The sequence below is a fragment of the Sinohyriopsis cumingii genome, chromosome 5, assembly GCF_028554795.1.
Source record: "Sinohyriopsis cumingii isolate HCF-2022 chromosome 5, ASM2855479v2, whole genome shotgun sequence".
In the NCBI taxonomy this organism is placed as follows: Eukaryota; Metazoa; Mollusca; class Bivalvia; order Unionida; family Unionidae; genus Sinohyriopsis; species Sinohyriopsis cumingii.
This window is the reverse complement of record NC_142965.1, coordinates 24,795,321-24,819,193: the sequence shown is the minus strand read 5'-3', so window position 1 is coordinate 24,819,193 and position 23,873 is coordinate 24,795,321. Positions and strand designations below refer to the sequence as shown.

Here is a 23,873-nt window from a genome sequence, read left to right as displayed (position 1 = left end):
CTTTCTTTACCCAGCCCTTCCCGTATGGAGGAATAAAGAATAAATGAAAACATACATTGAACCCATAGCTTGCATGACCCAATACAAACGTTGCCATGTTGACCCTACGTATAAGATATAACAAGATATACATGAGTATTTGAGTCTTTATTGCTAGTTAGTTGTTTGTCACACAGTATTTGGCGAAAGCTTTAGACCTTAGTCGACGGGAGATAAAAAACAGAATGAATGTCACCTTTTCTCATGTTATTGATCAGAATAACTGGACAATATTGAAATGCAAATTGTAAATAAAAAACATCTCGATTAAACTTCATTCAATTTAAGTTTCTCCATTAATACGTAGATGCCACTTATAGCAAGCAGATTTTGATTAAAACCAATTATCTATAAAGAGCTGTAAGTGATATTTACACATTATTATTATCATTAGTATTATTATTATTATTATTATTATTATAACCGCGAAACTGCCATTCAAACGTTTGAAGAAGAAACTGTAAGATCAATAGAAATGTTAAATGGCGGCGTCATTGTATTTCTTTCGATTACTGTTAGGTTACGGAACCCGAGATCCAAAATATGTAGGTCTTATTTCTGTTAATACAGTTAACTAAACCAAGTCAAAACATTCACATGAATAATACGAATTTGATATCTATGAAGAACGTTTGAAGGACGTTTGAAGGACGTTTTGGCTAAATATTTTCATTTTCTAACTGCTATTCATTGGTCATTAAACGCAAAAGAAACAGAAAATGTTTAAAACCTTCATTGAAAACGTAATTGTGCAAATGCACTCAGTGCTTGTACTATATATGGGATACCACGTGATAATTGATACATACATACATGCATACATACATACATACATACATACATACATACATACATGCATGCATGCATGCATGCAAATACATACATACATACATACATACATACATACATACATGCATGCATACATACATACATAATACATACATACATACATACATACATACATACATACATACATACATACATACATCGTACTATATAGAATATTACTCAATGTGTGTAGTTGCATATCACTGCCATCTCATCTCTGTCTGCGTGAGTTCGAGTCACAAGCTCGGCTAACGTTGGTACGTGAGAAAGCCTGCCAGTAGCTTCTCGTGGGTCGGTGGTTCTTCCCTGGGTTTTCCAGGGTTCTTCCTCCACCAATTATACTGGCCGCCATGTACAGCCTATGTTGTGCTGAAAAATGGCGTTAAACCCTGCAACAACAACAACAACAACAATGTTTGTAAAGTCAAATTCTAGAACAGCTAATAATGCTACGATAAACAATTAAAAAAAAAACAAAAAAAAAAAAAAAAACCAATAACACAATCCTAGTAGAGTACTAGGCTTGTAAGGATAATGACGTTGGAAACTATTTTTTTAACAAAATAAACTTATTGTTGATGTACATGTTATAATAATAAAAGATCCTTAGATATTTAAGGATGAAATTCTTATTTAGGGTACAAAACAAGGTCACTAAAATCTTCCAAGTAGAAAATTAGAAAACGTATCCTGGAATTCCTTCTTCACATTCTATTGTAAACAATGTCAATATTTTGACTCCTTAAGTCTCACAGGTATATCGAAACATTCCATCTATGTTTTAAATCTCCATTAGAAACTGATTAAGGTTGTAAAGCTTCCGTGAAAATCAAGAATAGAATGATATAGACTCTATGACGATCTCCTTAGTGAATTCATATTTCTCACAGTAGTCTCGAATATTGACAATTTATTTTGATTAATGTTTCAAGCAAAATATAGTCTTAGAAAATTTAAAACCTCAAAGCAAACTTTAATCTAGCACATAAATTGTATTGACATTTTCCTAAATCCTTATATTAGTCGAAGAAAGGAAAGGCTGACCTTTTCCTTCCTAAAATTCTACTTATGTGACCCACCCACCGCCGTCCGCATTTTAACAAGAAACAAGTTAGAAGAAGAAACTCAGCCAGTATTGCGTATTACAGACTGATCATAACTACTTAGAAATATTTGTCATAGTGGTGGGGAGGAGATAACATATTTAGAGAAAGACAGACAGAGAGATGGACTGAAGAACTGACTCACTATCAATACATCCACTCTTAGCTGAAGAGAAGGTTTCATACCGTATGTAAAATGCAATATCGCATTTATCATAGACCCTTCTTACTCCTGCTACAGAACTGTGGATGGGGGAGGTGGTTTGGGAGATGGGGGGGGGGGGGGCAGGGGGGCACAAAACATTACACATAAAAATCATAATGATTGTACAAAATAAGAGGTGATGTTAAAAGTAAACTTCGTAACGTAAATTGTTTAGTTTTTGCTGCTATTCTCGTTGGGCGGGAGTTGCAAAAGAATAAAGAGGCAATCTGATTAAAATCAGATCTCCACAATCTTTCGAAACACTGAGTTAGACAGGCGCATCAATACCAATGACACAGAGGTATTTCTGTATGCATGGTTGAACTATATTATTTTTACAATCGCGTCTGTTGGCTTCATTGCAATCCCACGCATCACACGAGGAAGTTCAGCCACCAACGTGAGATCTCTAACACAGCACCAACGTCACCTGTGGCTATTGACGTCCAAACAAACGTTCAGCAAGTGCACGATTAAATGGTTCCACGATTGCTTAGTCGCCATGAAATGCTCTTTACACGATTACGTGTCATATTGATGACCGCACCGAGAAACTCCTTTCCAGGAAGAACTTGCAGTAATCGTGGACATGGTAACAGCGATATCGCACAAATACTCGCAAATCTGTTTGTAACGTCTATTGAGGTGTTTGACGTCAGTTAACGGATGGATACATTGACTACTATCAGCGCGTAATTGAATTCATCGATCTGTTTGACGAGATTTTCAACAAGTTTCCTGTGCAAGTGATCATGCCATCGAATATTCAACCATATCCTAGGCCCACATTAATTATATCCGCAAAATTGTTTTCCGCCTGCATATGTTGCCCATGACAACTTCCTCAACAACGCTTCAATATCGCCTTCAGTCACAGTTGATTGCAACGTGGTCACCAGTGACCTGACCCAAACTCTACATTTTTTCGACCACATCACACACGCGTAAGTGTGAAAGAAATCCATCGGTTTTTCGTCACTGTCATCGCTTACCTAAAGGTGTCTATCTTTTATCGTACTAAAATATAATTTTTGATCATTGTATAATCATGTCCGAGTCCAACATGGTGGACTTTTCAGCGATTCGTGACTTCAGCACAGGTTAAACATCATCGTGTATTGCCCAATTCGACCAGGGTCATCATATCTGGGCCATCAGGATCAGGCAAAATACAGCTGATGCTCAATCTAGTTATGCGAACACTGCGATGGGAACAAACTCTATCTAGTTACACCATCAGCGTATGATCAGTGATGCTACGATGTCTTCAAGGCATTCAACAAAGTCTTCGTTGCAGAAGGTCTCTTTGTCATATGGTTATAAATCATTAACGACATCAATGATGCCCCGTCTGTTGATGGTCTCAGCGTGGAGATTAATAATCTCGTTGTTTACAACGATATGGTGTTACACAAACAAAAGAGCTAACAATTCCTACAAAAGCAAAAAATAAATCTGCCATGACGTTGAAATGGTAGTTCGACACTAAGTCTTGCAAAACAGCATTCATACAGGATGAATAAACTCCATTAGGAGTGCTTGAAAAAAGAAGTTCAGTATTTGCTAGGTAATGATGTCATAGAACTAAGTAAAACTGACTGGTGTTTACCATATCTTCTTGTGGTGAATCCAAGTAATACTTTCCGCATATGAACCAACTAAAGAAACGTGAACAGTGCGAACGAAACTCCTTTATTTCCATTGACACAAATCGATGGATGCATTAACAAAATTGGAAATGCCAAATATGTCACCAATTTTTTGATCTTTTAAAGGATTCTGGCAAATTTCACCGACGTAAAGGGCAAAGGAAATTTCGGCATTCGTAACTCTAGATGGACTTTGTCAAGATAAAGTGATACCGTTTGGGATGAACGGTTCGCCTTGTACTTCCAATGCTTAATGAACATGATCCCTTGTGGTCTAGATGATTTTGACGCTTACATCCATGATTTCATCATCTACGACGACCCCTCGCAATAGGACTTTGAGAAGGTTCAGAAATTCTTTGATGGACTCACTGATTCAAATTTGAAAATTAATTTAGGTAAAAGTGAGTTATGCCATACTTGTGTTACGTTTCTAGGACATACTGTGTGACACAGACATGTTAAACCTAAACATAGTCAAGGCTCCCTCTGAATTCCCTGTGCCTATCAGTAAACAGCAACTGATGCGATTTAAAAAAAAAAGATAACCATGATCTTCATGTTATATGCTGTTTTACACTAAAGACTTCAGTTTCTAATCAATTATCATTTTCATGTGAAGCCATCTATTCATTGTGTTCATTGATAGTAATAACTAGGACTAATAGAATAATATGCTTTTTAATATATTTTTAAAAACTAAAATATATTTTTTTTGAAAATTTAAAGTGTGCCTATGTCCTGTGACTATTTGAACTATCATTCTTTTTTTGAACTGCTGTTGAACTGTTTATATCTATACAAGTGGTTAGAGCTTCCGTCTCTGATGCGGGAGGTCGCGGGTTCCAAGCCCGGCCGATTCATAGTAAAGACTTGTAAATATGGTACTAACAGCTGCCTTGCTAGGCGCTCAGCATTAAGAGGTTTGTGTTAGGACTGGTCGGCATGGTGTCAGGATAATGTGGCTAGGTTTGACATCGTGCTACATATCTGCAGCATGATGCCCCAGTGCTAGAGATCACTATAAAGTGCCACACTGCAGACATCGTAGTGATATGACTGAAACATTGTTAACAGCTAAGTCAAAAATTCAAAATCACACACAAAGACACACACAAAGACACACTCTATATATGACTTCCATCTCTCCTATTAAGTTCCTATCTCATAACTATCTCTCGGTATAACCCTATCTCTTTCTCAACCATATATATATATATATATATATATATATATATATATATATATATATATATATATATATAATTTGACTTACTAAATGAAGGTCAGGCCCCTACAGACCATACAAAGGCTAAATGGTCCCCAACCTACATTAGGAAGAATATGATCGAGTTACCTGGATTTGTCATGATACTGACGCAGTTGTCCGGATTTGTTATTTGTCTTCTACAAACTGTTCCTGATGTTGATATGCTTTCCAAATTCTCCCTTCTCACCCGTTGAGAACTGAAAAGTAGTACTGGCAACTGTTATTCTGTTATTTCCTGCCATTCAACCTTTTGCATTTAACTTTTTTTTTATTCCACGCTACAACCCTTTGTTTTGTCACAATAGCCTGGAGTCATAAATATTTTTTTACATACAATCTTATACATTTTGGGAAATTATTTAATTATTTTCAATGCGCTCTCTATTATCTGAATTAAACTACACATCATCACATTATACATTTTCAAATACACAATCGAAAGATTACCTTTCAATGCTTTATATATATATTGTCATCCAGTCACTTACGTGACCGGTGGGATTCTTTGTTAGGAAATACGAACATATAAACGTGAACTATTTTATTAAGAATTCAATAATATCTACCTCTCTGTGTAAGTCTAGCACAACTGTGCGTCTTTAACCAGAAATTATATTATTGTCCACTTGATTTGTGTGGGTGTAGCACAGTTATGGTATCATTAGTCGACAGGAAAATCGAGTTGCACACTATTAGCAGAGCACCTTTTTTCAATTATAATATCAGTTTACACCTCAAGTTGTTTTTCACTACTACACCCTGGTCAGACGATTCTCTTATTATCCATTACGAGGCAAGCAATCTATTGGAAGCTAACATCCGGAATCTTGGGAAAACTTCCAAACCCAGACTATATGTGCAGGTGTCAAGGCATGATAATATGTAATTAGATTTCATACTGACGTATGAGGCGGTGATTCAAGGACATTTCTCTGTTCTGATCTTATCTATCCACGTCTAAATGGTGAGTACACTGCCAACTCGTTCTTGCGTCGACTATTCTTTATGAAATACTTGAACGTTTCTTCGAAGGAGACGGTGTTGATAAACTTAATGCTGTATTGTTTCAATCACCCTCGAACGATAGTGTATATTTAAGCGAAGAAAACGATGCATGTACAGGTAAAACGACACGCTTCACAAACTGGTAGTTAAGAATATTTTAGTCTTTTACACCTAGCTGCTTGACTCTAATATGAACTAGTACTTTGGCACTTTTTTCTTTACTAAAAACCCTTATATTTTCCTACCATTGTGTTTTGTATGGTGGAATCTAAAGAAAGAGGAAAACTTTTTGCATCATGCAGGTAAGGACATATTCATGCCATAACAGTGGATTTAGTGCCTCTCTTGCCTGGGTGGAATCACAAAAAGTGTACCTTTTTGTTTTAATATTGTAATGAAAAAGTTTAAAAGATTCATGTTGCCAATTTATATTTGTATCTAATTAGTGATAACAAAAATAGATAGACACATAGATATGCAAGTAAGAAGGTAGGTAGTTAGGTGGACAAGTAGACTGGCGTGCAGAAGGGTGGTAAGAGGGCAAACAGGAATAGTTACAACTGTATTTCAATAGCAGGCTTCTTGGTGGAGGATGGTGTTTAGATATGTGGTGTGGAGAGAGAGAGAGAGAGAGAGAGAGAGAGAGTTTCATTTACTGAGGTACAATGTATTCGATTTATATCTTCCAGGATTACTTTCTTCAAATTGTGAGTTATAAGTGCGGCGAAATGGGGGTCAAATGTGGAAAAATTACAAACATGAAACCAAAAACAATTGAAGAACTCAGAGCGCACATAGAAGTTGATTTCACCACAGATGAGATACAGGAATGGTACGAGGACTTCAAGTCACGCCTAGAACCTGGCCAGAAGGAACTTACTACAAAACAATTCAAACAGGTCTATGCTTCTCTGTTTCAAGGAGATGCTACGGAATTCGCTGAGCACGTGTTTCGGTCATTCGATAAGAACAGAAACGGCACGGTCGATTTCAAGGAATTCATCGTTGGTCTGTGCATGTCGGGAAGCACCAACTTCCACACCAAGTTGAGGTGGGCGTTTAATATGTATGATATAAACGGAGATGGGTTTATTACAAAGGACGAGATGCAGCAAATCATCAAGGTAAATTGTTTCATTTTCATTTAGTAATCAGTGAAATCAGAAGACTTTACCAAGGATTAAATGTAGTATTATATTTATTAAACCTTGTCTCAGGATGAATCACATCTCGGTGTTTTGACTATTTTAGGTGTTTAACATTCTTATATGACGTAAATTGTAAAAGAGATATACAAATTTAGCCGTAGTCATTCTTTTCAAGGTCAAACATTTTCAAATCGACGAGTCCCTGCTTATTGATATTCAGAATTTGGAGTCTTTTTTCTGGATGTTCCTAATCATGGCACATGGTTTTACTTGTTGTTCCATTATGTCGAATGCATTTGTGTGTTAGTTTGTCCCTTTTCATCATTCTACACTTGATTAGCATCTCTTATCTAAAAAAAAGCTCTGACCAGAGGTCGCAAATTTAAAAACAGTCATCAAGTAAAACTTTAGGTACTCTATTCAATTAGAATTCACGCATGCGACACGTGCCAAAGTCACAATGCAGTTATGAAAAACAAGCAATCTTCCCTCTGTAGAAATGAATTGGTCAATAATTTATCGTCCTATGAGAGAATGAATCAGTCAATAATGCACATGTTTTAGATTAGTATTTCGAAGCAAGTTGCTTCCATTCTCGAAACATGAGACAGCTTATTATTGTGCGCATATTCTTAAATCCAAGCAATTATTTTTGAAAATATTTATTTTGAGCAAACAAAAGATTGGATAATACTTGTCAACAAAAACAAACACTTCACAACCACGTAAATACCGATATTTTGTAAATAAGCTGACGATAAGGCAAACCAAAACAATATACGAAAAGTGATGGAGATGGTAGAAAGGTCAAAGATGTACATAGTATTAGAATAGTAATTAACATAAAACAATGTTTTGGCATTATAAGATGTAAACTAACCCATTTGTGAAGGCAAAATAATCAGCTGGTTTGAGGGGATGTTTTGACAGTATTTTGTTTTATCTTTTCAAATAGTTATTTCATTGTGGAAACTTATTTTGATTTTATCCAAACAATAAAAGTGTGAGAAAGATTGTTAAATGAATGAAAATTTAGCGATGAAGCGCTTCAAGCTAACTGGTATAAATGAAAAATATCATACAATATTAAATTTATTTTCCTTACTTTGTAGTCGTGAAGGTCACCAACATAATGTACGCTGAAATATTTCATAGCATCTTTAACACAGTAGAATTCCTCGTCACTAATTCCTGATCTAGTGAGTTCTAAATAAAAGGTTTCGACTGGTGGTACCTCAGTTTCCTTACATACTTCAGAGCAATCGATGAGAGATACTTACGTTATATAAAAAGTGGTTTCCATATTCTCAGTTTTTTAATTGTTTCGGTGAATTTAACATCGCTTGAAACAAGTTGGTTTAGTGACAGACCAGTTAGATTATAACAATATAGAAATCTTATTGTTCTTTGACAAAATCTTCGTTTTGATTTTTCTAATTCCCTAGACTATAAAATAATTAGTAAGCAAAGTATATTTGTCATCATTATTTAATATTACTGATATTTCATGATCTAGATCGGTTTTTGCTGAGTCTTTGATAGGCAATCGAGAATCATGTCCATATAAATTAATTAGTGTAATGTATTTTGGAAACTTCTATTTTATATTACAATTTAAATCTGCAGGACCTTTCCATTTTCCAGTCACGTGATCATGATCACTTACTTTTTATTTTGCTGTGTTCTCGTTGTAGACGTCGTTAGTAATTGATTTTGCTTACATGACATACATGTTGAATTCTGATTCTTTTTAACTGACCTATTTTTGAAGGCAAAATAATCAGCTATTTCGATAGGAAGTTTTAACAGTATATATATATATATATATATATATATATATATATATATATATATATATATATATATATATATATATATATATATTTGTTTGTCTTTTCAAACAGTTATTTGATGGTGGAAACTTATTTTGATTTTTTCCAAGACAAGCAATAAAAAGCGAGAAAGATTGTTAAATGAATGGAAATTTAGCTATGGAGCGCTTCGAGCTAATTGGTTTAAATGAAATATCCCCTGAATCTACATTAGGCAGTACGACGACTGTAATCACTACTCGACTTCAGTATTAAACTTCTCTTTTATGACACTCAAAGGATTACATATCTTCTTCTTTAAGGTCATGTATTATTTATAAAGAAGCAGTATAATGAAACTGACTAAAGGGACTAATCAGTGATGTCACAGATCAGAAGGTCATTACTCTGAGGTCTCGCTAAGACAAGTTCTATTTTATTTTAGAATGGGACGTAAAAGAAATTAAGTCAGCTATATATTTAGTGCGACTCTACTGAGAGACGGGTTCTCTGTTCTACACAAGGACGAGTGAGTAAGTTGATGCAGTTTTTATGAGATCAGTACCATTCCTTGGTCATCAAGCATTTGATGGACTGATAAACTGTAAACGTGTTTTTCGTCAGTAACTGGTTTGAGTTTGACATAACCAAACAGTCAAATTAAAACTCAAAGCTTCCTGCATCAAGGCAAGACTATGTGAAGAAAAGTAACAAGACGAAATTTAATTACCCTCTCCTTGAAACAAAATTTTATAAGAAAATACAGATTATCTTAGTATCGATGTGGCAGCACGATTTACCATAATCTGCCACAATCCCCTTAATCTGCAACAATCCCCATAATCTGCCATAATCCCCATAATCTGCCACAAGCCACTAAAATTTACCACAACAGACTATGAAAATATTGAAAATACCAGTCTTCTACAATCAAGCGTGAAAATACCACAATCGACCAGTACGTTTACCATAAAGCAATACAATCTATGACAATCGACTATGAAAATACTTCTGCAATCAAGCGTGCAAATGACGCAATTGACCAGTATATATATATATATATATATATATATATATATATATATATATATATATATATATATAATGTTTTATAAAGAATAAGTGTATTATTTATTTGAGGCAGTATAACGTTATCATTACTACATGTATGGAGCTTTCAGATATATACATATCATGGCAAACCTGAAAGCACTTATTGACGTTGAATACAAAGGGATACAATTATTTTCCGTAAGTATGTCGTCCATGTCTCATTTTAGAAAAGGACTTCGCATTAGAATTATTTGTTTGTCAGTACTCCTTTGTTATCAATATTGTTGCTTCTTTAAAACTCACCTAGACAAACTACACACCAACAAATCCTTGTAAGGTTTTGAATGAAAAACATAAAGTTAATATGTGTTTTCCTTAGTGCATGTAAATCAACAATAGCATAACAGGAATTCCAAACAACTACTGACCAATCGAATAGCGAGCTAGGCGTGAGTCAATGCAATAGAGTCTTGACTAAAGCACATTGATGGTACACAAGAATGGGCTAGTAGTTCTTTCAGTAATAATAATAATAATAATTCCTTTTATTTATCCAATCTGACACAGTTAGCTGGAAGCTAGCTTATGTTATGAACCTGCATTCAAAAACAGTGTAATTAGTCAAATATCTGCAAAAATATACATCCAGTTCATGAAAGAAAACAAATATATGATGTTAATACAAATTATACATGGATATCAGTGTTATCTTTTTTTTATATACAATGGCTACTAAATGTCAAAACATCAGGATTGCTCTTTAAAATACCTACAGCGGTATAATCTTCTTAAAAGCGGAAACATTAGGTGCTTGGGTGTCATAATGTTTTAAACTGTATCATTAAGACTATCGGAAAGAGCAAAGTATTTCATAAAGTAATCTGCCCAAACTTTTGGAATGTATAACTAATTCGCTGTTGTCATTCCACTCGTTTTTCTCATGTTCTTTACAAACTTAAAAATATTAAGATACTCTGGTGATAAAGTATTTCCAATCGTGCAATCAATAAATTCTCTCCTAAAAATTATACAATCCTTAATTGGCATTTACCTAATGGCGTGGACAAATTGACTTTGATTTTACATCTTTAACTGCTCCCGTGGCCTAAGTGGTTAGAGTGTAAACCTCTGATGCGGTAGGTCGTGGGTTCCAACCCCGGCCGAGTCATAACAAAGACTTATTACAATGCTACATACAGCTGCCTCGCTTGGGGCACATACTTATTATGTTAGTGTTAGAATTAGTCGGTCTGGCGTCAGAATAATATGACTGGTTGGGACATCAAATCATGTTCTGTGCAGTTTGTGGTTGGACTCGACTTATAAGCGTGTACATACGATCTTTGCATACCTACATTTCACATATTTTCTAAATCTTCATTGCTTTGCTCTTAACAATATTAATTTCGGAATTCCTTTGACCCTGGAGTCCGGATTCCTAACGCAGCAATCATTTACCTATGTGTTTGGGCTTCATCGGGTCCCCGGCATATTTTCATAGGGCTCCTTTTTGCTGTTTTTTTTTCTTTTCTTTCTAGCATCTAAAAAAAAAATAATTCTTACAAGGCTTTGTCTGCGCATTGACGCCTTTGATCGGTCGAGTGTACCCAGTTAGTTCACGCGCCTAACAAGACCCTCGCCGCCTTATAAAATTCATCGGCTGTGCGACGCCAAAATTGCGTGGCATAGGCTAACCAAGGAATGTTGGAAGTTATGTGGGTCCCTGTATAATCAAGCGAAAGATTACCTGTCTTCATGAAAGTGTTCGCCTCGTGAAGTTCTAACAAACAAAGACATCCTTTATTATCGTTTATGCATCACCGTGAGGTGTTGTTTTTCGTTGGACACATTCTATCTTTAGGCGCTAACGGACATTTTGCGGCGAACTTTTAGAGCATTTATAAGTTAAAGATAGACCTGCTCCATGGGAGAAAAACATACAAAATAAAAAAATGTGGATCTCTCCTGGAGCTCAGTCTCATCTAAGAAAAAAAGGTGAAGCAAATTACACTCATAAGAATCAATAAGATTCAAAAAATAAGGGGAAATCACCGATCTACAAAATTCAAAAATATGGACAACCTCCCGATGTATTGGAAACACGGGATATAATAAGAAAACTGATACACTACAAGAATTTAACTTAAAAGCTATCCCAGCAATAAAACAATATAGCATACATAACAAATAGCACAAACACATAACAAACACGGGATGTAGGAGACCCTAGCAAGGTCACAGAAAACGCAAATTTAGGGGAAGTGACCCGAGAGGATAATTAAAATAAAAAAAAATAAAAAATAACGGACATAGAAGTTCGATGAAGCACATTAAATCATAATTGTTGGTATTATCGACTCGAGACAGAACAAGGGGCAATTAGCAACAACAAAAATAAAAATAAAAAATGTGCAAGATTTTGGAAAAAGGAGTGGCGCTTCGTCAGACAAAATTTGGGCCTGGCCGGGAATAAAACATTATCGCGCGATGGGATCTTAATTTGGCTGGTGGAAAATTTACCGTGGCAGTGATTATTCCTTGGGAAGTGAAAGAAATGTTTCTGATTCTACTTGAAGCACACTTAGTCGAAAGAGTTCGATTCTTTAACATCCTTAATACTGATGTGAGTTGTTTGACTTTTCTTCAACCTCCCCAATCCAATCTCCCCTCCACTTCTCTCTCTCTCTCTCTCTCTCTCTCTCCGGTCAATGCCACATTGAAAATAGTTAATGTATCTAATTCATATTTAAGATGTAAAACCTTATAGCTCTAAACATATTTAATTATTACAGTGGGGCTGGAGCTTCGTGATTATGTTGGGGTCTCACTGGATTTTCAATGGGGTTCCTTATTTTAATGCCAAGAGTCCTTGACTATCGATTTTGGAAAAAAAGAAAGTTCATATTAAATGAAAGTCTAATATTTGTATCACTTAATACTGTCATATGTCATCTGCATTCATAGACTCTTTTGTCATGTATCATCTGCATATATAGACTCTGTTGTCATGTATCATCTGTATATATAGACTGTTGTCGTGTATCATATGCATATATAGGCTTAGTTGTCATGTATCATCCACATACATAAACACTGTTGTCATGTATCATCTGCTTATATTGACTGTTGTCATGTATCGTATGCATACATATACACTTAAGAATGTTTAAAAGACTTTAGAAAATCATCTAAAAAAACAAAAACAACGGGACTACAGTTCACCTCCTGTGTAATCTAATGACTATTTCCTTAAATACGAGATAGCACCTCTCCGATTCGCATTATGTATTCTACTTTAGAGATAAGATCAAAACGTAGCCGTCACTATTTTAGGCTGATATTGTATGTCTTTGAACTTTATGATGCACAATATCAAATGTTTTATGTGAATCCTAGAGTCAAATTCTAATTAATCTCTCTTAATCAGTAAGTCATAATCAGTCCACTTCAAAGAATGTGATCTGATTCTACACTAACTGGATAGCAAATGCTCGTCTGATTCTACGCTAACTGGATAGCAAATGCTCGTCTGATTCTACGCTAAATGGATAGCAAATGCTCGTCTGATTCTATGCTAACTGGATAGAAAATACCCGTCTGATTCTACGCTCTTTGGATGGTAAATGTTCGTCTGATTTTACGCTCTTTTTGATGGCAAATGCTCGTCTGATTCATCGCTCTTTGGGTGGTAAATGCTCGTCTGATACTACTCTCGTTGGATGGTACTTGCTCGACTAATTCTATGTTCTTTAGATGGTAAATGGTCGTCTGATTCAACTCTCTTTGGATGGTAAATGTTCATCTCATTCTACGTTCTTTAGATGGTAAATGCTGGTTAATGTTATTTAACAGTATTACTTTATAATCCAACCATACATCAGTAAAACCATGATCTACATGAACTGTCTCCAAAATGAACTTGCTTTAAATCTTCCGTGAACGTTTACTCAGCGAGGTTTCTGAAATCACGCTATTTAATACTTATATAATTACTCTGGAAATTGTTGTACCTTTCCCTGGCTGAATATACCATATAGTGATCTTCAATTTGAAAGGGGAATAACAAAGAAACAACATGCAAATGTCCGTCAAAGTGTATATATCAACTGGATTTGTTATTAATTGATACATGTCTTAAAATATGACAAATAATTCGTTCTAATTTTGAAGTTTAAAATTATTCCATATTTAAATCTCCATTTGTATTTGGGTTGCCATGCTTGGTTTTATTCCACCTCAGATAAATCTACATTTCATGACATTTTCACCAAATTCTTGTAAAGAATTAATTACTCAAGATTTATGTACAAAAGGATGTTATGAGATTAGACCGATGTTTATTCGTAGATGAGTATTAATGAAGAAAGTCGGCGTTCACAAATGTTTAACACCCTATGAACTCCCAAGTTACAGTTGTTTATACATTAGTTTACAACAAAGAAAACACCAATAATGGCCATGCTAACATGCATGTATGCAGATTATTTACTTCGCCATCGCTTTTTGAAACGTTGTTCAAATAATTGATTATGTCGTTTTAACAATTAACATAATAATCATTAGGGGTGAAACGATTCATCGATAATTTTGCTGGAACGATGCCCATATCGAGGCAAGATAAGTAGAATCGGTACAAAACGATACTTACCATATATGCTATTTTAGTCTTCAGCAGTTATGAATACTTATTATTAGTTCGCCTTCTTATTTTTTAAATATAGAATTCATCTGAAACACAATTTTCAGGACTAGGCTCTCATTTGTATTAGTAAAACGAAAAAGGCTATTGAGAATACTTGCTCGCCGTCTGTAAATTAAATCAAAGTGACATGGCTTGTAATCTGCCCACACCCCAAATCACATTCTAATTATCTTAACCCAGCAGCATGTTCAGCATAAATGATACATTCCAAACGTATTCCACGTACATAATGAATATAATGAAGTACTTTACTCACCATTTAAAAACCTAATTTGATCTTGTCCTCCTTTTGTCGATTTAAAAGCTACACTACCGGTGTGTCACACGGTGAAATAGGTTGCATTCAAATCTTATTGGTGGTTACTGCTTGTTCCGGTCGAGGTTAAATAATATCTACCTATCAGGAATCAGTGTAGCTTATTCCCTGCGTGACAGACAGGAAGTACTAGCACAGCAACAGAAAAATTTCGCTATGATGTCATTGACACATAAAGTACTTAAACAGAGATCCTGTCGGGGTGCGTGATTGCGTGAATCGTGCAAAATATGTATGAATTCGCACATTTGGAGAACAGTGATGCGCGAGAACTCGCGAAAATTAGTTGAAAGTCCGCATATGAAAATGTTCTCTGCAAAGAATACACTTTTAATTTTAACTGTTCTTCTCGCGACATATTTTTCGGGTAAGCAATAGTCTACACATCTGGGGTCTTCAAGCATGACAAAAATGGTTGTGAAACTAAATTCGATTGGCAAATTGTGCCATGGAATAAGCGTTATGTCGTAGTTTGAATCCTCCATGAAGGAAGTTTTACAAATTCGTGTGTAAAATATGGGCCACCTAGAAAACCCAAAATGTCTGATTCCCGGCGTGGTTCATTATGTTTTCGTTCGCCAAATGCTGGCTGGTGATAGTGATGATGACAATAAGTTTTAAAGTTATGAAGCATATTGGATTATTGGAGCAGTGCAGTTGTTATTGGAAATACCAGTGAGTGATTATGAGCCCGATAATGACGTTAAATGCGAATTAGATGTACATGTTGGAAGGACAAAAATATAGGGCTTGACGGTCAGTCTCCCATTGAGCGGTATTTCGAAATTAATGTAGAAAGGGCAGAATACTGAGCCTAAATAAAATACAGGCATTTTAAAAGTAGGATGCACTTACGTTTTTTATCCATCAGTTTGGCCCTGCGAAACATATGCTACAAAACCATATATCCATATTAGGGTTAAGATAAGCTGAATAAGTAAGGAGGAAATTTTTTTTAAGAAGTAAAGATATTTATTTGAATACCTCTTTCTGCACAAGCAGACTATGGCATTGATAGACTAAAAACCCTAATACAGCATCGTGCAACATATAAGAAATACGGCATAGTAGTCAGTAAACTGATTAAAAAAAGTTTGTGTTAATAAAAAATCTTATTTTTGGAGCAGATGTATCCAAAAGGTAATATCTGTCAGCTCTGGAAAATTCTAAATAACAGCCTTAAATATCAGTTTCCCAACATTTTCAAGCTGACAAAGCCAGCTATATATATGTCGTTTCAGGAAGAAGAACAGAATAATATTTATACGCAGACAAGGAACAGAGTATGCTCAGAAATAATTAACAGATTAATACCTATACAACTAGAGGTGACATCTTTTAAAGATTTAGATTTCAGTAAGGCTCTAAAAAATTCGAGTATTTAAGTCTTAGGTAAATATTGAACCATGATTGTTTCCTCCTCTCCCTCCTTCTTTTCTACTCTCTCCTTCTTTCGGTGACAAAGGATGAAGCCCCCCTTAAGATAAATTCATGGCAGCATCTCTCCTTAAATTGTACATGGGAACAAATTTGGAATTTCTCTTGTTATGCAGATATACTTAACCAGTAAATTAAGGTGATGCTGGAATAAATAAAATTACAACTGAATCGGGGGCGGGGGAAGCAGATTTCAAACAACTACAGGTTATCACCTTGTCTAAAAAAAAATTAAATTATAGAATAGGACTGGGTGTTATCATTAGTTCTCCTTCTTCACTAACAAATGCAAGTGCATGTGGTTACAACAGTCTTTTGCATCTGCAGGAAGTACAGTGTGATAGATTTTGTTGGTATTCATCCTCATTCCCATGCCCAGATTTGTTCTATATGAGATTTGCTTTGCACGAGAAAACTGCTTTATTTGTTCTGTCTTCCAGGTTTAAATTAGAAATGAAATTGGTAATGTTTTCAAAGCATTCATGCAGTGCAAAACAAAGGGCCTGGTGGCTAAGTGAATTAAATGGAGCCACCATTAAATTGCCTAATACGATAAATAAATCACTGACAACCAACGGGTAGTCTCTTTGAAAGTATTTGTATTTTCTTGTCATCGATGAAAATTGCATAATAATATATTATAACTATATCTCTATCTGTAATCTGCGCACTGGAAATACAACCATTATGTCAAGATACATAAAGGGGCACCACCTACCTTTCAAAGTGTATCGATATATATCGTATCGCAGTTAGTGTATCGAGAATGGTATCGATACATGCACAGGTGAATCGTTTCACCCCTAATAATCATAGTGACTTTTCATTTATTAATTCAAACTGTCTGTTAAATTAGTCCAATCAATAGTTCGTTGTTATTTAGTCTCGGAGTTAATTTATATTCTACATGTTTGGATACATTATGGGATATTTCAGTGCTCTTATAATCAAAACTGGTATGTGACGTTGTACAGTTACCCACACCAAGCAACATCTGGGGGTTATACTATCGGTCATAGGAAATGTCATAAGGGGATTCTGTGTATGACTGACTGACACAGAGGAAATATAATTCAAAATTATTTATTTTAATTCCGTTTAATTATATATGGTTTATTCGTTTTAAGGCTGTATACAAAATGGTGAACTGCACGACATCTGCTGACATGAAACCTCCAGAACATCTCACGGAGGAGTTGTTCAGCTCTGTAGATTGTAATAAAGACCAGCGGATTTCGTGGGAGGAGTTCCAAGAAGGCGCATCCAAGCTGCAGCTGCAATGCGCTGTCAACATATTACAAATGGACCCAAATCCTGATGAGGGTTGATTGGTTAGGAACTATGACGTAATAAGCATATATTCAAAAGTCCAACTGTATTCTAATTTTGTGAACAAAATACAGCAAGTATATATGTAACTTCAGCCATTTTATTGAAGTCGTTATAGTTGCATGCTCCATATGTACATTTTCAGTCATTTCACATTGTCCTTTTAATACCGCTGTTAAATTTAGCAGCGTCTATACTTGTCTTTAAGTCCAAACATCATATACCTATCAGATTCTATTTTGCTTGTTCAACTGAATACTCCTAACAAACTGCGTCGACGCATATCGACTTGTTCATTATGGGACGGTATATTTTGTTCTGTGTTGTTTGCAGTTGGGATTAACCTATAAGAGGTTGTATACAGTAAACAATTTTATGAGATTATTGTCGATAAAGGAGTACAGTTATGATATGTAAATCAAGAGTAAACATATTAAGTTGCTTCATATTTTAGTACTTGTGGTCTTTTCATTACAGAAATAATGTAATTCGTATCTTGCAATAATAATTGTTACGAGTCTATGCTCTTAAAATAAGTAACAGAAAAGAGTGAAGACAACAAGCTTTGTAAAATTTAACAAATAATTTAATTTCCTAGAATACAAAGTTAAAAATGAGAAAAATGAACTTACGGTTTTACGAATTAAATCCAAAATTAATTTAAGAATTATAAAACATAAGTCCTATTAATGAAAAGTTCTAAGTGAATATCAGTTCAAATCCCGATGAAATTCAAGATGGAAGGCGATGCCCTCAATAATAGTCAGCGTTGTACTGATGTGTCAACAGTCTCTTGTTCAATCACAGAAAATATTATCCCAATTTTTGAATTCCGTATAAATTCCAGTAAATGTCTTTGTCCAAGAACCATATCAGAGCACTTTTGTATTTCCAGGGAAAACAATCACTTGAATTCAATAAGTTAAACAAAATAGAAATTCAGCCCAAACTGGTCACAACATAATACAACTTAATGTGTCAAATCTTTTTAGCCCGATTGATAGAACTTTTATCAAAACATCAGTTATACACCTAATTAATACGCACAACAGATTCCCAGCTGGGGATCAAAAGTTCATCCTTCTGGAAATAATAGAAGTTTTTTGTTACCAATTGACACATGCTTAATGACACGTAGTCCAGGTATGACCTTGACTCAACTCAATGATTCTCAGTCTGAGAAAGAGTAAAAACTTAAAAAGTTGTTTACTAAAACCGTCACTGATTTCGAAACAAGGTTAGCAACTATATACAATGTTTCAATTCTGGACAATGTCAAATCCAGTAAACAATATTACGTTACAATAGCATGTAATGAAAAAAAATTAAAACATCAGACAAACAATTAAATAAAATAATAATAATAATAATAATAATAATAATAATAATAATAATAATAAGCAGAAGAAGACGAAGATGACGATGATGTTGAAGAAGATGGTGATGGAAGATGAACATGAGGTTTGTTGGTAATATCAGTCATTCTAAATGAAAAGACACAAGTGGAGAATAGAGTCAATGCACAAACAAAAATGCAGAAACAAAAGACAACACATTTAAACAGGAAATTTCTCTGTGTTTATAGACTTATGTACATGGTAATTCTAACCCTTCAAAACTCCAAGTAAACATCTAAATAGGAAAGTAGAGTCTTTCTGTATCATCTAATTTCAACATGTAAGTTCGCCACTAAACAAATTAATTAAGATTACGTATTTCAGTTTTTCATGTCAGCATTCTATCTGATCATGTGACAAAACTCTTTACTTGTCCAATATGAAATGACAAAACTCTTTTATTTTCCAATATGAAATGAAAACATGCGGTTATTTTCCGCTAGACAGCAATCTCCTCAAATGGCTAAAGTTTTCTCCTCAGATGGTAAGTTTTGTGTATACGACTTGTGGTGGGGGTTAGGCAGTCTTCTGAAAATATTGTATTGGCTGCTTCTCTTGATAAAGCACATAGACTTTTGTAATCCAGTCTTCAGTGTATAATGGTGTGATGAGTGTTGCTCCTTCAGTATAAGCCAAAGCGAAACGGCACATACTTGACGCCCTAAACTTATCTTTTCACAAAACCTTGCACGTATAGGACATTCTCTACACTTTGGTGTAGAATACACTGAATACACTGAATACACCCTCAGTATACGTCTCAAAATAAGTTTGCTTGAAATGTAGCAAACATACTCATCAGACTAAAATAAAAACTTAATTTTAACCGTAAAAAATAGAAGTTACAAATCAAGCAAGTACAGTTAGCCGTTGTTTATATTACTGATGAAATAACTATAAATTGCAATAGGATGTCATCTTTTGAACCATCGTCTGTAGTACAAGATCACATATTCAGACCAGTCAAAATCACACACACACACACGCACATTTAAGGGGTTTTGTTAAAGTCAAACGCCATCTCTTTCCTGACTGAATAACTAGAGTGATCTGTTTTCATGCAATAAACTCTACAGGTGTAAGAATTTACTCGAATCCAATAAATGCATTAGCACCCGTTAAAGTAAATATTCCTGGGGCTTGAAAAGTGCATATCTGGACCTAAGGTCAGAAGACGGACCACTAACATTTCAAACATTTCTATCTCTGATAAAAATGTTGGCACAAAACAGTTTTTGTATGTTCACAAACATTAGTCATTCCAATGAAACATAAGACCTTAAAAACTCAGTGTACAAAACAAGCAGAAACAAAGACGTCACAAATATATTTAAGGGAAGTTTCCTGACGTTTTAGAGACTTCTGAACATTGGAGGATACATTGGTACGACTGGTCTTAAATTGAAATTTTTTAATTTTTTTTAATTTTTTTTACAGGGACAGGTAGGAAGACTTGAAACTGTTTTCCAAATGTATTCACATGCACATATTTGCTGCTCTTTAATAGATAATAAATTATTTCACACGATTTCAGAGCCATTTTTCATCCATTTAATTTTTATTTTATTGTTTACAGCAGTTGGTATCTTGTACGTTTTATATAGTAGACAATTATATAAACCGACTTTTATTTTCACTTGCTTCGCAGTATGCACTTTACAATGTGCATTAGGCGCAGGCGCGCCATTAACGACCTTGTTTTTCCAAAATAAAACGTTTACGCACGGAACAGAGTTTGGCTTGATTTTTTTACCTTTTAAAGATATTAAATACATCCACAGATAGATAGCAAATGTGAGGCAAACAGGAGGTGAGGTAGATAGTAAATGTGTCAGGCAAGGAGTTTCGACGACAGGAGGTGAGGTACGATTCATAATAGACCGGATCAAAGCTATTGTCTCGCCTCCCGCCGACACACACACACACACACACACACAGAGTGACGTCACGAGAGAAGAATAAATGGTTTCGTTCTTCTTGGGAAACCCACTGCACCTATATATATAGTATCAATACCTGAGACTAGAGCTAGAACAACTCTCATGACCTTGAGGCTGGGCATGTTGAGTGATCTCATGGGCGTGATCAGCAGGGCTCTCCTCGACTTTTTATGGTTCCTGCCTTTTGACCTTTATCTTATAATATTATGTGAAACTATTAAAATCGCTTTAGAAGGCGTTAAACTATATATGCTGAATTTATTCATAGTTGAAAAATGTTTATAAACTCTAAAAAAAATTCTTTGCCAGCTACTAATTTTCCAAGCGTGTCAACATTTGATTATTTCTGAAACTATGTCCATGGTTCATGTCCTAGAAGCAAGTGCTACGTGACGTATGATTGGAATGTCACAGATTGGCAAAGATGTATAAATCGATCGTTTATGCTGTCTTTGTATGACTAATATTTATATCTGAAATACAATTAGCTTTTCTCAAAAGAATATTAACTGCAATAAAACATTTATAATTATGACAAAAATATTAAAGAAAACAAATATAGTGCAACTTTTGTATATTTTTTTCGTTAAAGTTTTCTATAAAACTATTATATTTAAAGATGCAGCGAATTTTGTTTACCATGTTATTCCATAACAATGAGTTTTCACTCATATTTCAATGAAATTTTCATTACGTACAGATTTCCAATAGATTATTTTTCCTGGCATGATTTATTAAATGTATGTGATAGTAACCGACATTTTTGCATTGCCTTTGCCGTCTCTAAAATGTCTGCCGTGGTTTTCCAGCTAATAAAAACGTCTCGGAATTAATATCAAGTTAATATTTTATGAATTTAATACGAATAAATGCAGCAAACAATTACAGAATTATATCAATGATCATATTGAATGTGATTTAGACAAACCGTGTGCTTTCCGCGACTAGCTTTATATTTTATGAAGTCGAATCTCTTTTAACCGCATCCCTCAACTTCCAGACACCCGTCCAGTGGACATTTTTTTTAACGAGAAAGGATACTTGCTATTTTTCCTCAGAGTCAGGCTTACCCTTCCACAAAAAGGTTTGGCCTGACTAATTTCGCGAGGGAGAATATTTAAACCATTTAATTTCACTAATCTCTCGTTTAGCTAATCAGGATTAACTTCACCTAATAACCAAATATTTAACACGGCCATCGAAGTTAGAATATGTGTCTCTATTTCGCCTATTATTAACTATGTCGGGAATAAAAAAAGACTAACATTCAAATATCATAACTCGTCTGTGGATAGTCTCCACTTTGACATTTCCCGCTACCTAATACCCGAGTTAATATTGCCTTTCTATCTGTTGGACCGTTATCCCAACAGGTCCTAATTAAAATTGAAGCATAGCCCCAAACAATGAAGGTTAAGCCATAGCAGGTTATCATTTTATTGCGGACTTAGCCCATACGTCAAAGTTGATTGTTACGTGTACCTCTGACCGCGATAAAATGTGCTGCGAGAACACCATCTACAACAGTTTTGTATCGTTACTCTTACACACGCAGAATCCAAGTAATAATTAAAATATTCAGAGACCAGTAGTTTGCTTACTTGGTCAATGATGAATACAAGAAAGATAAAAATAATATTGTAAAATAATGAATGATATTAATGAATATGAATAAAAGAAAGATAAAATAATATGATAAAATAATGCATGATATATGATACAAATAATATTGTATAATGCATGATATATGTTCTAATACTTTCGAAATGAAGAAATTTAATCAGATCTTGAAATAAAGAAATAATTTCAATACTAATAGTTTATCACACGTATAACAATATTAATCATATCTACATTACTTATTCATTTGAAATGTCAATTAAATTTCTGGCATGCCAAATTCCATCCAAATATTAAACCTATTTGTATGACTAAGACACTTGTGTTCATACTGCATTAGTGTGAAACGTTTGCCACATAACATAAAAATTATAAAAAAGCATATTCTAATAATTCACTATTTTTAGGACTTAGAGAATGACTTATTCATGATTTAGAGAATGACTTATTTATGATTTAGAGAATGACTTATTTATGAGAAAATTGCATTACCATTCTTATGTCACTTGTTTAGGCTCGAATAAACAGTAACACAAGAAAGAGTGAAAATAACAAGCTTTCAAACATACAATAATTTATTTGCCTGGAAAAATTCTGCAAAAATAAAAAACATGAATTTACGGTTTTGTAGAATCAAATCCAAACATAATCCAAAACTAGTCCGAGAATAAAATTTTAGTACTCCTAATAACAAAATGTTCTACTGATTTCACGTTCGAATTGCGACGAAGAATCCAAGATGGAAGACGATGACGTATGCTGCAATCCGTAGTGTTGAAGTCTACAGTTCCTTGTAGAAACAAGAAATATCACTCCGGTTTCTGATAGGTGAATACATTTTTATAAAAAAATAAAAAGAATAAAAACTGTCCTTGTTCCACAATATTACATGAGCACATGTATTTTCCAGAAAAATAACAGAATTAATCCTTTTGAATCTAAGTCATTTGAAATAACTCTAAACCAAGTAATTTGAAATAACTCCAAACAGGACAACACAAAACTAACAGTTTAACAGCCC

General features: G+C 34.5%; 1 protein-coding gene across 3 annotated transcripts; it reads left to right on the top strand.

The window, feature by feature from the left end:
- Window positions 1–5,883: 5,883 nt before the first annotated feature.
- On the top strand, window positions 5,884–21,021 carry LOC149798804 (hippocalcin-like protein 1). Of its 3 annotated transcripts, none has more exons than XM_089957703.1 (3): window positions 5,884–6,058; window positions 6,789–7,223; window positions 17,694–21,021. In XM_089957703.1, exons 1-3 carry the CDS (start codon window positions 6,056–6,058, stop codon window positions 17,892–17,894), a joined length of 639 nt encoding a protein of 212 aa, XP_089813829.1. In that variant the 5' UTR covers window positions 5,884–6,055; the 3' UTR covers window positions 17,895–21,021. The 3 variants fall into 3 exon arrangements, with proteins under 3 accessions (XP_089813829.1, XP_089813827.1, XP_089813828.1); XM_089957701.1 differs by lacking the exon at window positions 5,884–6,058 and adding an exon at window positions 6,081–6,216; XM_089957702.1 differs by lacking the exon at window positions 5,884–6,058 and adding an exon at window positions 6,264–6,401.
- Window positions 21,022–23,873: the final 2,852 nt, after the last annotated feature.